Raw genomic sequence first — 17202 nt, 5'->3', positions numbered from 1 at the left:
AGTCCAAAACAAAGAGTACCAGCTCACTGACTCTGTGATGCGGCTCAGTCTATTTCATTGTAGTGTCTGATCTTTAGATAAGATCCTGTCAGTAAACATGTATATTAAGGAGGGTCTTGCTGCTTTCATGACATGTACATGGATCCACACAAGCAGTAAGTGTGTCCCAACTTGCATTTTCTAAGCTGTTTATGAGAACTTGTACTTCTGAAAGCTCTGGTGGATTTAAAGTCCTACTGTGACTACTCCTGCTCTTCAAACAGTACAGAAGCAATATTTCAATCCCTGCAAAATAATATATTAAAGGCATTTCTGAAGCACAACTATCAAACCCAAGGCCCTACTCTGGCTTTTTTTTTTCTGTTATGCAACAATTTTGGTGCTGTAGCAGTTTCAGGGTTTCACGTTTTTTCCCTCTTCCTTTACCTCACATTTTTAGAAAACAGCTAATTCATTGTGGTAGAGAACAGATTAGAGAAAGCCAGCAGCAGGCTAAAACAGTGAATACAAGATGATGATATAAAAGCTGTCAGCAGCAAAAGCATTTGGGAGCCTGCATCTGGAGGTGCTATTGGCTGAATTCTACATACAGAACTTATCAAGTGTTCAAGGCTGGAGGTATTTAAATTTTTTACTGGTGATTTCTATTTTTTTATCTGATGTTAGTGTTTATCACAGCACACTGTTGGGCAAACTGCTGAATCATGGCAACCAGTGTGCTTTTTGTGGAATTCATTGCCTTTTACCTGAATAATAATATTGCATTAACAATGCCTGGAAAAGTTAGACATAAGCCTTTGAGAAAGTTTGCTTTAAAGCATTTTAATAATGTAGTGAAGGCTGTGAAGGTCAGTCATTCTTTTCAGTCTATTCTCTGTACAAATCTTAAAAAAAAAAAGGCTTTTAACAATTTGAAGATGCAGACAGAATGAGCTCAGCATACCTAGCTTCTCACCTGAAGTTTACAGATGATGTGTATGGTTGGTAACTGTTCCTTTGCCACAATGGAGTGTGTACAGCAAGGATAAAATCTATTTTATCAGACACAGGCTTTTCTCAGGTGCTTATCTAAGGCTATGAAGCAAAATCTCAAATGAGAGCTGCAGATATTAACATCTGCATTCTGTTTCTTTTTTTTTTTTGTAATGTAGCGTTACTACAAGGAACAAACAAGTCTTAATAAATCCTAAAAACTACATAATGTCTGGGGGAAAAAAAGAAAATGTGGATTAAAATGGGAAGAATCTAAATCATGTTACTGAATTGACTTTGGGAAAGTAACTAGGTATTACAGTAATCAAGATGTTATACAATGAGGGTTTTTTCTCAGCTTACAATTTGTACTCTCTCATCTTTTCTCCTTCAGTCTAAACGAGTGTTTTAATGATTTCATGCTTCCCAGGGTGTCTCACTTCACAGCATGCTGCAATCACCTTGCCTTTGGCCCTAGAGGCCGAGGAGCCCTCCAAAAATAAATGGGAAAAGCCAGGAGCTGTCTCCTCGACTTAGCATTTTCTTTTAGTTCTGCTTAATGGCAGGATTGTGTTGGGTTCGGTCTCAGAGTGGTGTCTCTGTGGCGAGAGGTTCCTGTGGCAGGCGCTGCCGGCTGCTCAGGGGCCTCAGCTGGGAGGCTGTGCCTGGCTGTGGGCCCCAGAACCTGCCATGCCTGCTGGGACAGCTCTGCTGCTCCCCACCAGTGTCAAGGACTGCCAGCACCATGGAAATTCTCCATCTCTGCTGAGGAACTAAATCTCTACTTAAAACAAAGAAAACGGGCTGGTAGTTGTGAAACCTTAAAACTTCTGATAACTTTAAAAAAAAAAGGAAAAAAATGTAAGATGAGATTATTGACATACAGGGGGTTTTGCACATTTAATTGATATTCATATCTTTTGCAAATTTTAGAGGATGGTAACTGCAGATTTGTCAGCGGGATAAAAATTTAGTATTGTAGGTTGTATACACTGTTTTGACTTTAGCAAATTATTTAGGAGGTTGTAATACATGTATTTGTATAGAAATGTTTTATAGCAAATAAGCCAACTTTGGACCTAGTTTTTGGTTTTCCTGGTATTTGTGACATCATAGAAAAAGTATATGAAGTTTTGCAAAGTAATGAGGTTTTTTTTTTAAATGGTTGCATATGAATGCTTGTATGGATAGAGAGGAGGAACAAAATAGTGCTCTGCAAGTCTTTAAAATGCCCAAAAAAGTAATTCATGTCTTCTGTGTTGTAGATTTGTAGTATCTTCAGCCTGTCAAAAAGTGTGCAATAAAATAAGAAAGGCAAGCTCTCCAGTTATACCTCATTCCAGCCCCCCTGCTCTGACTCCGTACATTGTTCTTGATTTTAGGTCTGCTCTTCTGTAGCCATCTGTTCACTTCCGAAAATAGCACTGCTTGTGTCTCAATTTAGAACTTTTCTCATTATCCATAATACATTTTAACTTCCCTTTGAATGATACTCATTTTGATACTGAGCTTTTTAATGCATTGCTGAATATGTGTATAGTAAGTAGTTGAACAGCAACTTGGTTTATAATTGCACCAACATTTTGAGTTGTCAAACATTAGAGGTAATTCTTGGTTTTCAGTGTTTTCTGGTTTTGTAATTGTTTTGCATTGTTATTGAGTAATATCTGAGTATTACTTCTTTTGGAATTAGTCAAATACTCAATTATAAATACACTAGCAAGCTGAAAATGGTAGCCCACAGTCACACGGTAATTGTGATCTGATTAAAGCGATTCAGGGTGATGTGCGTGTTGCACAATTGTCTGCTGCTGGACTGGTGATGACTAGAATTGATAAGAGCCCTATCTTGGTTTCTCTGATATTTATGACATAACAGAAAAAGTATATAAAGTTTTGCAAAGTAATGAGCCTTTTTTTTTAATGGTTATGTATGAATATTTGTATCTACAAAGAGGAGGAACAAAATAGCCATTTTGTTTCTTTCCTCTCTCCAAGCATTGATTTCCCATGCTTTCTATCATACTATCTTTCATGTCTCATTTTCTGTAATGATTTACAAGCTTTGACAGCTCTAATTTTGTAAAATTCACTTGAAGTTACTCATCAAGTTGGAAAAACTGTGTTAGGAAGGAAACACGAGAAGGGGAAAGGGGAATTTGGCAGAGAAATGGGTGGACAGCATTTAAGTAATTTTTATAGGCAAAACAAGGCATTCTTACTGAAGAACTTTAAGAAAATATTTAGTCTGTATGCTTGGCTGTCAGATTTTTTCTGTCATAGGAATGCTGAAAGCCTTATACATTGGGTCTCCCATTCACTCAACAGCCCATTTAGGGAGGAAATTAATAATGTTGCAGGTTTCAGAAAACACTTTAAAAAAAAAAGGAAAAAAATATTTGGTAGAGAAGTGTTTTCTTCTTTCCCAGTTAAATTACCCTGATGTCCATTCCTATTTTTATAATCTTCAAATGGCTGATTTAAAATGTAACAGCTCAAAGATTTCAGTAAGGACAAAAGTAATTATATAATGATAGAAAATGACAGCAAACTTTTCAATGGCGCATACGATTTGTATCTATTTTTGTTAGCCATTTGTGAGAAAACCATGAGGTTTACTGATGGTGCAGTAAAAAATGATGGTAATCCTATGATTCTAGTCATCCTTGCCCTCATTGTTGATCAAGCAAGAAGAACTCAGAGCAAATAAGGAAAACCAGTATACATTTATGAGCTGGAGTTTCAGAATACCCACAAGAACATTATTCTTGATAGGGCTGTACTGGTGGCAAGAAATGAGCCCAGGCAATGGATCATGACCTGTTTAGCCTTCCTGACTGCGCCAGCCGCGCAAATTCCCGGCCTGCGGCTGGATCCCAGCCTGCGGTGCCCAGTGCTGCGCTGTGCCAGCAGGCAGAGGCACCAGAGGCAGGGTGTCAGCAGGAGGGCTCTGGCAGTGCCTGGCAGCAGTGCCTGGGAATGCTGTTCCCGTGGGCTCTGCTGGCAGGAGCCTCTCAGGATTGCTGTGCCGCTCTCCTGTGCGGGGCTGCTGCCTTGGCTGGGGGCGCAGGGCAGAAACCAGCGAGGGAGAACCCTTGGCAGGGTGCTCCGCGTTGCCGTGTTACCAATGTGGCAGCTGCTGGCTTTCTTTTGAGCTGCAAGGAATTTACGTGGAGCGTTCATATGGGGTGTCATTCTCCTACAAATGCCAGCATGGCTTGGTATGGTCCTGACAGCTGATTGATTGATTTGATTCATTGCCCGGATAAGCAAACATATGAGACATGACAGGCTGTATAGGCTTTAAAGACTTCTCCCATTTTGTTGCTTGCTGTAGGCTTAGAATTAAATATAGTTAAAGATTTGGAATCAGCAAAGAGAGGAAATTAAAAGTTAAGAAAAAGGAGTAAAATATCAGTGTGACAAGATGATTTCCAGAATATATAAATTTTTCCCTGTTCAGGTGAAGAAAAGGCAATGTATTTATTCACATCTAATGAACACAGACAGCAGTAAAATGACAATATTGTGTGTTTAGGAATAAGATGTTGAGGAATAGAAGTGAGTCCCTGAAAGACAAACTAAAGTAAATCAGCAGCAAGATAATGTCAAAAGTTGTGTTTAGGTAGCAAAGACAAATAGGAGAATTAATGTAGGCTACCTAATGCATCAGTACTTCTAATTTCATTGTAACTAATAAGGAATGAAATTTTGACCATGGTTAAAATATGGTAGCTCAAAAAAGAGTCTACTACAAAAAGAATGACATGAACAACCATACTTAAACATTTGGAGGACCATTCACAGGGGGAAAAGCTGGGCTACAGTTCTCTGGGCTCGTGTCAGGTGGGGGTTGCATAGGGCTGGAAAGCACTTCTATTACTGCCTTCACAAGCTATTAAAGTAAGCAAATTGTAAACAAAAAAATAATAAAATGCAATCCATGATTAGCTGCATAGAGTTGTTGTTTAAAATATCTGATTGTAAAAGTATAGCAAGATTCCAGAAAGACAATGAACAGCAAACTTCCCCGTGTAATCAGGGCTGCCATCAAGACTTGATAGTCCTGAATGTTGCAACTCTGTGACTGAGCATCAACAAAGATACACAAATGTAAAGCTTACTCCTGGTATAATTTCTTAGCTTATTTTTAGTGTCTCTATTTTTAGTTTCTGTATTTCAGGTTTGGTGGAGTATATGTTTCAAGTGGTGTACGAAGCATGACTTGTAGTACTCTGGAATAATTTGAGATTGTAATTTTAATAATTAGTTGAATGAGTGAATGATGAAAACACTTAGCATTTAAACTGATTTCCAGGTTTTTCACAGCTCACTGAGATAATTGGCTTAGTTCCAACTATTTGCAGCTTTTTCAGGATCCTCCTAGCTGGAAGAAATGACAAGAAGCTTTGGTTCCCATTTTCAAAGTTATTAATAAGCATTAGGAACAGACATGTGGAAACAAATGAACCCTGAGATGAAGGATTGATGATGTAATTTCTCTGAGCCAGTTGCATGAAAAGTGGTCAGCTCCAGAGCTGTTGAAGTAGGCACAGTTTATAAGCATGATGTTAAAATAAACAAAACATCTGAAAGAAGTTTAACTAAAGAGAAGCGAAGATTTTAGAGTCTGGGGGTAAGGGATAAATCTCTGTTTCTTTTAGAGTTGTTCCATGAGCTACAGGCTTTCTGGTGAGATATCCTCTCCTCCCTTGACACCTGAGTGGAACTTGTCCCACTGAGATCTTCACCACTGCTACAGCTAGAGACAGCAGTGAACGAAACGTCAACAATACTGAAAATCTTGGTTTTTAGAATCTGCACTTTCCTGTGTGGGATTTATTATCAGCACTTTTTTGTGGATGGCAGCTCAATGTTCTGGAAAGACCTATGGTATGTTTCCAGATCATTTTGTAGAAACAGTTTCCCACTGCTTCTGATAATTGCAGAGCCCTGGGAAGCCAGCAAAAATCTGAAACAGCATGAGTGGTTAGGCTTTGTGTGAATGTGACTGTGTTTCTTCCAGGAACTAGAAGGCTCTTTAGATGCCTTGATGCCACTGTGAATCTAGGCTAATAGACCCTGTCATGGCTGAGGTGGCACTGTGTGAGGTTAGCTTGGGTGTGTGTGTCTGGGCATTTCCTGGCCGAAGCCCACACAGTGGTGTTGGAGTGTCTGGGGTCAGTCAGTGCTGATCAGGATTTCACCTGCGTGCCCCAGTGCTCGTCTGCTGTATCCAAGCTGGTGCTGCTAATGGGGTGTCTCTGCCTTAAGGTCTAGATTTAGCCAGGCTCCTCCATTCAAACAGAGCTCTTTTGCCAGTCAAATGCTGCATCTGGGCAAGTGAGACCTACCAGAAACAGTGCTGGGCTGAACCCAGGTAAGCGAGCGAGCTCTGTTGGCTGCTATGTTGTGCATGCTCAGTGGTAACTGTCTGCTGGGCTGTTTTCCTCCACTACTCCACTATCTGAGGTGTTATTTGGCTTCTGATAATGTTAAGTTGATTGTAAAAAGAAAACAATATGGAGGTAGATGCTTTTTGAACAAGCAGTAGGATTTATTGTAATGCCCTTTGTTTTTCTTGGCCACTTCTGCTATTGGGTGTTTGTTGCTTTTCTTTTCTATGTAGAGTTGAAAATCGCTCCTTAAAGTATTTCTATTTTGAAACTGTCTGTTTTGTACTGCCACTAGTTTTAAGGAGGCTTAAGAGTACTAGTACAAAAAAGATATCTTAAGAAGTGCTTATGTTTTGGACAAAGAGAAACTGTCCTATTTTTAAGGATTATTGCAACCACTTTTTATAATACTGTTTCTTTCCACTTTCATGAAGAATTTTCCCGTAAGCTGTCAAGAATTCACATTTAATGAATTGAAAATGCTAAACATATGGATATAATTTACTTCATAATGAGATTTAGGGAAAAATAGAGTAAAACAATTACATTGTCATCTAAACAATATTTAATTATACAAAGTATATTAGTAGTTTTATAAAATTATTTCTACTCATATTCTCATGTTACATTATTAAATTATGCTGATTTACTTAAATATTTAATCTTCTTGTTGTGAAAGTTAATAATTCAAAGGTCCCTTTGCATGAATGGACATCCTTATATCCAATAAGTAAATACCTACAACTGAATTTTAATGTCAACGTATTTTCATCATCTCTGCTAACAGTACAAAATTATGCCTTTTATACCTCAGTATGGTGTTTGTAGGGCCTCAATTCAGAGCTTTGCACATAGAGTTGTGCTAAATAAATGGTATTGTGTAATTGATTAAAGGAGGCTCTTCTGTCTCAGGTGATTCCTTCAGCAAGCAAACTGAAGGGGACAGGCACACCAGACTAGGCCCAGGTGCTAATTTTGTCTAAAAAATAAAAGAGGTAATGTATTTTTCTTCAAGTCCTTGCATGTAGTGGAGTTGTCTACAATACATGTTGTGGTTTATGTGCTAACTGGCATTATTTTGCTATGATTACATCTTCAGGCTTTGAAGTCTTAGACCTGTATATGATGTAACACCATTCAGTCTGGAGTTGCCCTCGATTGTCACTGGGATTTCTGCAGTTTTATTAGCTCACTAGTACATTTAGTGTTCTGCTTTCTCCGAATTTCTGTGACTCTTGGCTTGCGTCACTCCCCTGGTCCAGTACTGTTGATGACCTTTAGTTGCTTTTACTTGAACTCGCAAGATGAACCCAAAACCCTCAGTAAGACAGCAGCTTTGTGATCTGATCCTGGATTTCCTCCAGCTCCATACCTTGTCCATGTGTTTCCAATGTGCCTTCTTGTAATCCTCCTTGGAAATCCTGTAGTGCATAGTGGTACCTGTGGATTCAGGGAAGGCATCTGCTCAAGGTGTAGATACAATGATTAGGGGAATCATGGATTCACAGAGTGGTTTGATTTGTAAGGGACCTCAAAGATCATCTCATTCCAACTTCCCTGCCATGGATACCCTCCACCAGACCAGGCTGCCCCATCCAACCTGGCCTTGAACACTTCCAGGGAAGGAGCATCCACAACTTCCCTGGACAACTTGTTCTAGTATCTCACCGCTCTCACAGTAAAGATTGTCTTTCTATTATCCAATCTAAAACCCACTCTCAGTTTAAAGCCATCACTCCTTGGCCTATCACTAAATGCCCTCATGAAAATTCCCTGTCGCACTCTCTTGTAGCCCTCTTTAGGTACTAGAAGGTGCTGTAAGGTTTCTCTCTCAGAAACTTCTGTTGCCTGGGCTGAACACGCCGGCTGTCTTAGTCTGTCTGCACAGGACAGGTGCTCCAGCCCTTTAATCAACTTGGTGGTCTTCCCTGGATTCATTCCAACTGAATGTGCTGGGGACCTGTGCTGTGGACCCCAGAGCTGGATGCAGCACTCCACCCAGAGTGGAGCAGTGGGGCAAATTTCCCTCCCTTTCCCTGCTGGCCACAATTCCTTGGATGCAGCCCAAGATACAATTGGCTTCCTGGGCTGGGAGTGCTCACTGCCAGTGTGGCATGACATGGACATCACACAATGGGTGTCTTAAGAAGCACAAAGCAGCTTCTGTTTCTTCCTGCCCTTTTTTACTACGTGTTTCTGAGGTGGTTTTTTTGGACAGTGTTTGATAGGCTATGTTGAACAGTGCAGAGAATACCTCAGTTTCTTTAAGGAGGAAGAGTTACCTGATTTCTGGTGTCTGGGGCTGTATGAGATGTGAGCAGAAGATAGGATGCCGAGGCCCTGGGCTCTGTGGGTTGGTCCTGGAGGATTATCTATCTGTCTGTCTGTCTATCTACCTACCAGCAGGTCTGTATGCATTTAGCTGTGCAGCAATGCAGCAGTGCAAAGGGGTGTTGTTCCAAGCCACAATGTGAAGTTTCATAAATCCTTTAAATCCTGTCATTACTGAATGATCAGAGGTCACAGGTCCCTAATACTGGAGTGGTTCACTTAAATGCAGTGTTTATAGATAGAATATATCATTAGGAAAATGTAGTATAGTTTTTCATGTTATTCTGGTGGTTCTTAATCAAGCTGGCAGATAATTTGTGAAATGTTTTAACATCTTGCATCGGCATACTTGGTCATACTTAAAAGTGCATCTAGCTGAGGTTGACAGTGTACTTTATCAGTGTACTCTGCAACCACGGACCCATTTAAAATGGGCCTATATAAGGTGCTGTAAATTGTTTCCAGTGTTGTTAACTAAGAAACTAAACATATTCTTTTCCTGAACTAAATAACGTACAAGAAAACGAAGTTTAGAGATAAGAATTTTATATTTTTCAAGGTATTGAAAAAGCAGACATCCTCTAAAGAAGTCAGAAAAGCTGAAAAACATTATCTCCTTGTAAAGACTGCCCTTTAGAGGAATGATTCTCCACGTCTGCTCTGGGTACAGCTGTTCTAACCTGTGGTAGAACTAAAAATTTCACAGAAGTCTGAGATATTGCTATTCAAAGGTACTTAGCTTTTAGTTGTTATTGTTGGTTTAATTCTTCTCTTCCCGTCTCTTGGATGTGCTTGCGTTCTATACTTTTCCTTCCCATCCTGGTATTTTTTATGGTTTTATAGTAACTTCTTCTGGAAACTTCTTATTGGAAAAAGATGTTGGGGAAAAAAAATCCACATGAAACATTAACTAACTTATCTTCAACAAGATCCCAAAGAAAAGAATTCATCAAGTCCTTGGTATTCATAGCTTCAAGGAACCTAATTTTTTTATTGGGTACAAACAATTAGAAGTATTGCTAATGCTGCATCTCCAAAGAGTTGAATGTCTTCAATGATTTGATATTTTTCTTCTGAAGTTCACCTGATCACTGCAGTGATTACGCTGACAGTGTTATGGAGTTGAAACTCAAGCTTGTTAAATATTAGATTAAAACCCAGTGCAGAATTTGTAGCCTGAGGCTGCACAAATATTGTAAAATTTAAATGATAAATCATTTGAGAGGCATAACCGTCTAGACTAATGGATACACAGAAAAAAATGCCTCATTTAATTGCTGTTAGAAAATGGGAGAATCCCTGGGGAGGTTTAGAAGTTCATAGCCTTCAGAGAAACTCTAACATAGATTTCACAACATTAGCTTCTGTGGTGCAGAATGCTTCAGGTCTTCAAGAACAATTTCTGTGTCATTTAATTTATCCTTAAATCTGTTGAGAACAAGTCTCTGTGTTTTCCTTGCCCTCACTATTATTATGGAAGGATTTGTAGTGAGGGTTCACCTCTTTAATTCTTTGAAAATTATGCTCTGTTTCTTATGATTTCCTCACAGTTAAATTTCTTCTGCAATAGTATTCTTTTCTCCCTCTGATATTTGTTTTGCTGTTGTATTTACATAAACTCACCAGCAGCTACCATCTAATGAGTTTTTTTGCTAAGCTAATCAAGTTGTTTTCACTTCCCCTGCTATCTTACTTTTCTTTATCATTACAACAGCCTGACTTTACATCTGGTTTACAAGTGACATTATTGCTTCTGCTTTCTAGAAAAAGAAAAATCATAGGATCACATGTCTAACTTGTATTTCTGGTTTATGATCATCCTGTTTTTCAGTAGGTCACCTGAACCTTTCCCTTCTGTTGTTCCAGTACCTTAGCTCCTTTTTTATGATAGTACTTCTTTGTCAATCTGTGAGGATACCATTCTGGATTTATGTGGTGATAGCAAATGGCATTTAGATCACAAGTTCTTAGGAAATCAGCCTGCCTTATTTCTGCTACTCACAGACAACATATTTTCTTGGCAATTTTAAGCAGTTGCAGTTTGCATGGAGACTCGTAGTTCTTTTTATTCTGCGAATACGTCAGAGATTTGTGTGCAGATATACAAATGGTATAAATGCTGCTCTTAAAATTAATTTGCTGTCTTCTTTGATAGATCTGGAGAAGGTGCTACAAAATTTCTGTAATGTGCCATCTGTCTTATGTATGTTTTCTGGTTGACATGCACTAACTTGAAAAATGTGACAGTAGCTGAGAAAAAAGGCAGCATTATTTATCTGTGGTGTTACTGTCCATGGGACCCATAAAATAGTTCAAAATAATTTTAATATTAAGAGAATCAATATTCTGGTGCTTTCTCTTTCCTTTGCTTTCCATAAAGTATGTCTTATAGGGCATATATAGCACATGTATAGGACAAGAATTCTGTGTTTGCAGGAGAAAACAGGTTTCAAGGGGAGATGTTTTGAGGTCTGAGAAAAGATTGTTACCTTGCTATGTCCTAAACCCTAAGACCCTAAGCTTCCCTACAAGGGTTTGTTTTTTCTTGAAGTCAACAATGTTTATAATAGGTAAAGAAGGTGCTTGCTGCCTTGTGTATAATGTTGGGCCCATAAAAGCAAAATGCTTTAATCCTGAACCATTTGCATGGAGTACATGGAACAGCACCACCTGAATCTGGAACAAGACTTGTGAGTAACTCTTGAAGCAAGCTAATCCAGACTGAAGTACCACACTGTGCTAGACCAGTACTTTTAAGAACATCCCAAATGTACTAAATATATTTTTATATTTATTAACTGGTGAATGAATTTGTTATAAACCTAAATATGTAAATGAGCCTGTAAAAAGAGGAGTAAGGTAAAGTCTTGTCAAAAATACTGTTGGTAGATGAAGAGGTCTTAAGAAAAAGAAGTAAACTTCAGAGATATTATCGCTAAAGGACAAAAATGTAAAAAACTGATACCTTATATTTCAGTCCACACTGTTTGAGGTTGTCATAGTCCATGCATTTTCAAACTAATAGTGCATTGTTGACTGTCTTCAGGATAGTCAAGATTTTGTACTCAAGATGATTTTTATTTAGAGGCAGTCACAACTGATCTAAAAGTAGTTCTGAATTCTGGGAACCTAGAGGAAAATCTGGCAGGTAGTAGTAGTTTTCTGGAATCACATATTTAGGTATGGGGGAGGTTGTGGCAGCAGCTCTGGCCACAGAGAGCAATGCACAACTGCCCCAGCATTGTCCTGGGGAAGGCTATGAGAAGATCAGAAAAAAAAGAGATAAACAATTCTTATCTTCACTTGCTGCATCTCTTGTTGTGCACATATGGAATGTGTTATGGAGAATTGTTTACTAAAGGGTGGTTTCTTAATTGGCCAGTGGTGATGGTGTTTGGATTGAAGGACCAATTGGGTCCACCTGTGTTGTGACTGTCTGTAAGGGTGATGGGTTTCTTAGTAAGTATGGTACATTAAAGTGAGAGATCAGCCTTCTGAGAATCATGGAGTCAATGCTAGCTATTACCTGGCTGGGGCCCTGCAACAGGAGGTAATTGTTAATTTTCTTTACTAAACTATAGAAATTCATTTTTTGAGAGTGGTTATTGCATTTTTTCTAAATCATATAAATATGAAAATCACTGTTATCAGCTGTAGCTTTGGAAGTGATTTGATCTAAGAGGGCTCTTCTTTACTGGGAGTACTTTCTGTAGGGTAGGAGATTAAATGATGTTTTTAAGGAGCTAAATGCTTTTCAAATTGTAGGACATTAAAAAAATAAAATTAAACCAAGGATACATTTTGCAACAGATTTTGACCTGCCCTACTTGAAGAAAATATTAGTTTGGTCTTCAGTATGGTCTCGTTTAAAACCCTGCTAAAGAAAGCAAAGGAAAAAAAATCACATAGACAAATTTAGAAGTTCACAAATGCCAAGTGGGAAGGCTTCACAACTGTTGTAAATTGGATGTTTGCACATTAGAGTGTGAATGCTGATTTTAACCTTTCCATCGGGAATTTTGTATGCTGTGTAACTGACAGGTGAGAGCTGTATTCCCTTATTAGCTTCCCACCTCTGTTACTTCCTTGGCACAAGACTAGACAGGGGTGAGCAACAGAACATCAGTAATAGAAACTGAGAGCTGGAAGTAGGATGAATGTTGGGAAAATTGGAGCTATTGCTAAATCCTGTTTGCTTTGATACATGTAACAGCTCACTTGGAAGTCAAACTGTGCAATGCATATTCAGGGATTTTGCCTTGCTGTGAGGTTTTTGAGACTATGTGTTTTGTTCAGTTGATGCCTGTGATATTTGTGCCAATATTTGGTGTATTAGGAACATTTCTGGCACCTCACAGACTGTCATTGTGTGTGCAATACCCCACGGAGCAAATGTGCTTTAGGGTGCTCTTTTTGTAGTCGTTTGCCACATCTCTGAGGAAGTACCTGTGGGGGGTGCACTGCAGACCAGAGGCTCAGCCACTTGATGTGTGTGTAGAGAGGACCAGCTAACAGTTCTCTATCTCTCCAGAAACCATCCACTCAACAATGCTTAAAATACTAGCTTTTATAAAGTTTTGGAGGGTTAAAACATAAAAATTTAATTTTGGAGCAAGGCAATAAAACCCTGTATGGGGATTGCGTTCATATAGATGTCCTGTGCAAAAGTGTCCCTTGGTTGTGCTTCAAAGAGAAGTCAGGCATGGCCTTACTGTGTCTGTAGTACAATTTGTGGCTGTGATGCAAAGTTTTCATCTATGTTTCCCTCAAACCACCATTGATCACCCTGATATTTCTGCCATACCATCACAATTTCACTCTCCTGTTTGAAATAAATAGCTCTCATTTCAGTTAGGGTATATGTTATTTTTTTAATATGTGCGGTGTTGATTTAAAGTTTTCTAAGCTGTGAGAAATAGACTACCTGCTCTGCTTGATTGCTTCCACCCTGCATTTATTGCTGAACATTTGTTTTATTTATTTATGGTAAGAGCTTGCAAGGATGTGAAGGGGCAAGGCTGTGCTTGTATGCAGACCAAGTGCTTATTCTAGCCTATTCCAATGAATTATTTCCACTCACTGGAAACTCTCCTGTTGCTATCTATACTAGTCATTTTATTAGTAGTTATAGTCAAATGTTAGTATTAACTAAACTCTTGGAGTTCTTGATTGTTAAAACCAGATTTGGAATGTTTTACATTTATCTGTAGCCTTGGTGTTTTCTAAATCCAGCTAGAACAGTACCCTCAGAAGAGACTTGCTTACCAGTTTGCAGCTACACATTGCTCTAACTCTCCTACAATCAAAGAAGGAAAGAGAGACAAGATTTATACACTTTTCAAAGTTTGTAGATATTTGATTGTGAATTAGCCTTACTAGCAAATGGCTTCATTGCCAAGGTCTAAGTAAAGGGAAGGTTTGCATTTTTAAAATTCATTAATAAAAAGAGTGGTATAATATTGGCTTTATGTTGAGACAAGTAAAACAAAGGCTGTCTCTGACAAATCTAGGGATTCATTTTAAACATTTTTCTTTGAAACACATTTTGTGTTTTAAACATCATGACTTACAGATAAATAATGGCCAGTTTTACTGATAAGATAATTTTGTGTTGTCATTTTTCATTTCCCCTTTAAAAAATTTGAGATAAAGACACTAGTTTCCTCAATTATCACTGTGATTGCTTGCCATGAGGAGATTGGAGGAGACACCAGAGAAATGCAGCATGTTTAGATTAAATATTTAATGCTTTAAAAAAGTTTGATTTGTCAGTAGTGAAAAAACAGTGTTGAGCATAATTTTTATTCATGATGTATTGTGTTAGCCTGGGAGATATGTTGATACATTGGTAGTGTAGGATTTAGGACAAGACTGTAGGTAAAATGTTCTGTTTGCTGTTTTGTTGCCAAACTTGACAAGAAGCAAATATAAACTATCAAATATCAACATAGGTGGGAATTTTTTCTCTCATGAAATCCTAGATATAGTGGTTCGTGGATCTGCTGGTCTTGGAATTACTCCTGAAGAGTTGAGATTTCTCAAGGGTCCTGGGTTCAGTGTAGTAGGTGGGGATGGAAATGAGAAATTGCCGAGGGCTCAAGCTGCTCACTCAGAGCTTGCCTGGCAATGGAGGAAGTGCTTGTGAGCCCAGCACAGGTAACGTGCAGTGCGTTAGGCAGGCAATTGTGAACTCGTCATGGGAGGAACAAGCTGAGAGTCTGGGCTTAGTTAGCACACCTAGCTGTTGTTTAAAATGAAGATCTGAGACAAGTACCTCAAAGACAAGAGAGCCCTAGTTCACCCCTAGTGAAAGACTGAGGGCTTTCAGGGATTGTGTGCAGCAGGCAATTGCTAGGTGCAGTTTTCAGAGACAGTGGGGGCGAGAGGCTTAGGATAGCCTGTGGTTATTACCCTGTTGAGGTGAGTGTTTTCAACACCTGACAAATACCTCTCTCACAGTCATAAGCTGTCAGGCTTTGTCTGAGGGCCGGGACTACTACCTGTTCCATCAGCTACCCCAGCCTCATCTTCTGGGATGCTTTCTTCCAATACTTGGCCTTTCCAGCAGACTTACCAGGTTTCACGCTTGTGAGATGCATTGCCAACAAGAGATACTAATAGAAACATTTTGCAGTTTTGTAGTATGTTAGGTAGGTCTGTCACTGTGTGTGTTGTAATCTGTGAAAACAATGTATTTTGGGAATGATTTGCATTTTCTTGATGCTGGTGATGCGCATGAATACTTAGAGATGTAAATTAAAGAGAGTAATTTGCATTTAGAGAGAAAAAAGTAGGAACACTTGCTTTTGCAATGTTTTGCTGGAATTTAAGCACATCCCTGTTCACCAAATGTGAAGCTGTATCCTGTGCTGTAACATGTACAATAATGCATTTCTTCATAAACTTTACCTCACAGATTACCTTGCCCTTTAAGGGAAATTGATCCTTACACTGATATGGAAAAATCACAACCTCTGAGTCCTTCAGAAAGTTTGCTGTAGTCAGAAATAAGTAATTCTTTTCAACTGATACTGTGTTGTTCTAAAAGTATTTGTGCTGCTACTCTTTTTCCACCTTTTAAATTGACTGCGATGTTATTTAAGAGAAATGAGGTGGCTTTTAGGATTGGAGTACTTGTGCTGAGAGACTTAGCCAAGAGAACAAATTTGGAGTTTGAGGTTTAAGTCTCTTCTGGTTTTTTCTTTTAATTAGTGAAGGAAATGAAAGCACACTAGTACTGTTTAAAACTTCTGTGACATTTACTGTAATTTCAGTTATTACAGTAACTAGATGCTGTACATGAACTTTATAAGCTATTTAGAAGTTCCTTGGATAAATTTTCCTCTTAATTACTTGTTTTGGTTGTTGCTCATATTAAACATTTTTGCGAACCCATGAATAACTATGAACTTAAATACATAGCAGCTCTCACTGTTTCTGATTAAGTATAATGATCAGTGCATGATTAAAGACTCTCCTGTTAAATGTATGGAAAAGTGTGTACCTGTGCATCCATGTGTTTGAGATTTCCTTTGCCTTCAGGTGGACAAGTAGTGAGTTCACCACCTGGAATTTGTGCAGCTTATTTCTGCATAAGCTGTGATACAGCATTTTTCACTTTCCATTGAGTTTACTTATCTTTGAATTAGGTGGAACCTCAGTGAAAATCAGACTTTATATATGAATGTTCAAACTCCTGCCAATGCCAAAAAGCATTTTTAGTTAATCAAAAGAACTGTGCTCCATTCTTAAATTTCCACCTCTTTTTTTCCTATTTTATTTTGTTTGTTTTATTTTGTTTTGCTTAAATTTTATTTCTGTTTTTTTTTAGTGAGTGACAGTTGCTTCAGGAACCTTGCCGAGGATCGTAGTGGGATAAACCTTAAAGATCTGGTCCAAGACCCTTCTTTGTGAGTATCTGGCTCTTATTGCTAAGCAAAGAAAAGCTTCTTCCTGATATCCTTGTGAGTAGTTTTGTAATTATACAAAGAAGTAGTTTGACAAAGTACACATAATGTTTTAGTGGTTTATGCTTGCCAATTTGTGAGTCTTTAATACAAGCACCTTGTTTCTAATATAATTCTGAAGTAACATCCAGAGAGCACATAGAGTAAAGGGTTTAAGTGTCATCAGAGGTAACAGATTGTGCATGCTGGTATTTCTATAGAGGACTTGTATGCACATTGTTGCCTCTTCTTTTTTAGAGAGGAATTGGATATAAATTGGAATATTACTGGGTAATGATGTTATTGTTACTTACCTTAACATCTAGAATCTGTTTTCTTTGTATCTGATTTCATACAGCTGATGTGTATTTCTTCCTCTACTACCTGTTTCAATTTAAGTATATGTGCACATGATCTAAATTTTGCTTCATCACAGGACTGCTGGTCTTTATTTCAGTATTGTATCTTTCTCTAAAATAAAATTCAATCTCATGAGCTCTGGGCCAGACTTGAAATTGTATCAGACCTTCTTTGTCATTCAGTTTTTTTGTTTGTTT

The 17202-nt window shown here is 38.4% G+C and overlaps 1 protein-coding gene across 16 annotated transcripts in view; it reads left to right on the top strand.

Moving 5' to 3' along the window:
- GPHN (gephyrin) overlaps window positions 1-17202 on the top strand; it is a 268081-nt gene that overhangs the window by 66503 nt on the left and 184376 nt on the right. For all 16 annotated transcript variants that reach the window (XM_059473606.1, XM_059473604.1, XM_059473602.1 and 13 more), the window contains exon 2: window positions 16531-16609. In XM_059473606.1, coding sequence (XP_059329589.1) covers window positions 16531-16609 — 79 coding nt within the window. The remainder of the gene's footprint in view (window positions 1-16530; window positions 16610-17202) is intronic.

This window comes from Ammospiza nelsoni, chromosome 6, assembly GCF_027579445.1.
Source record: "Ammospiza nelsoni isolate bAmmNel1 chromosome 6, bAmmNel1.pri, whole genome shotgun sequence".
NCBI lineage: Eukaryota > Metazoa > Chordata > Aves > Passeriformes > Passerellidae > Ammospiza > Ammospiza nelsoni.
Note: the sequence above shows the minus strand (reverse complement) of the source record. Positions and strands in the feature narration are given on the sequence as shown.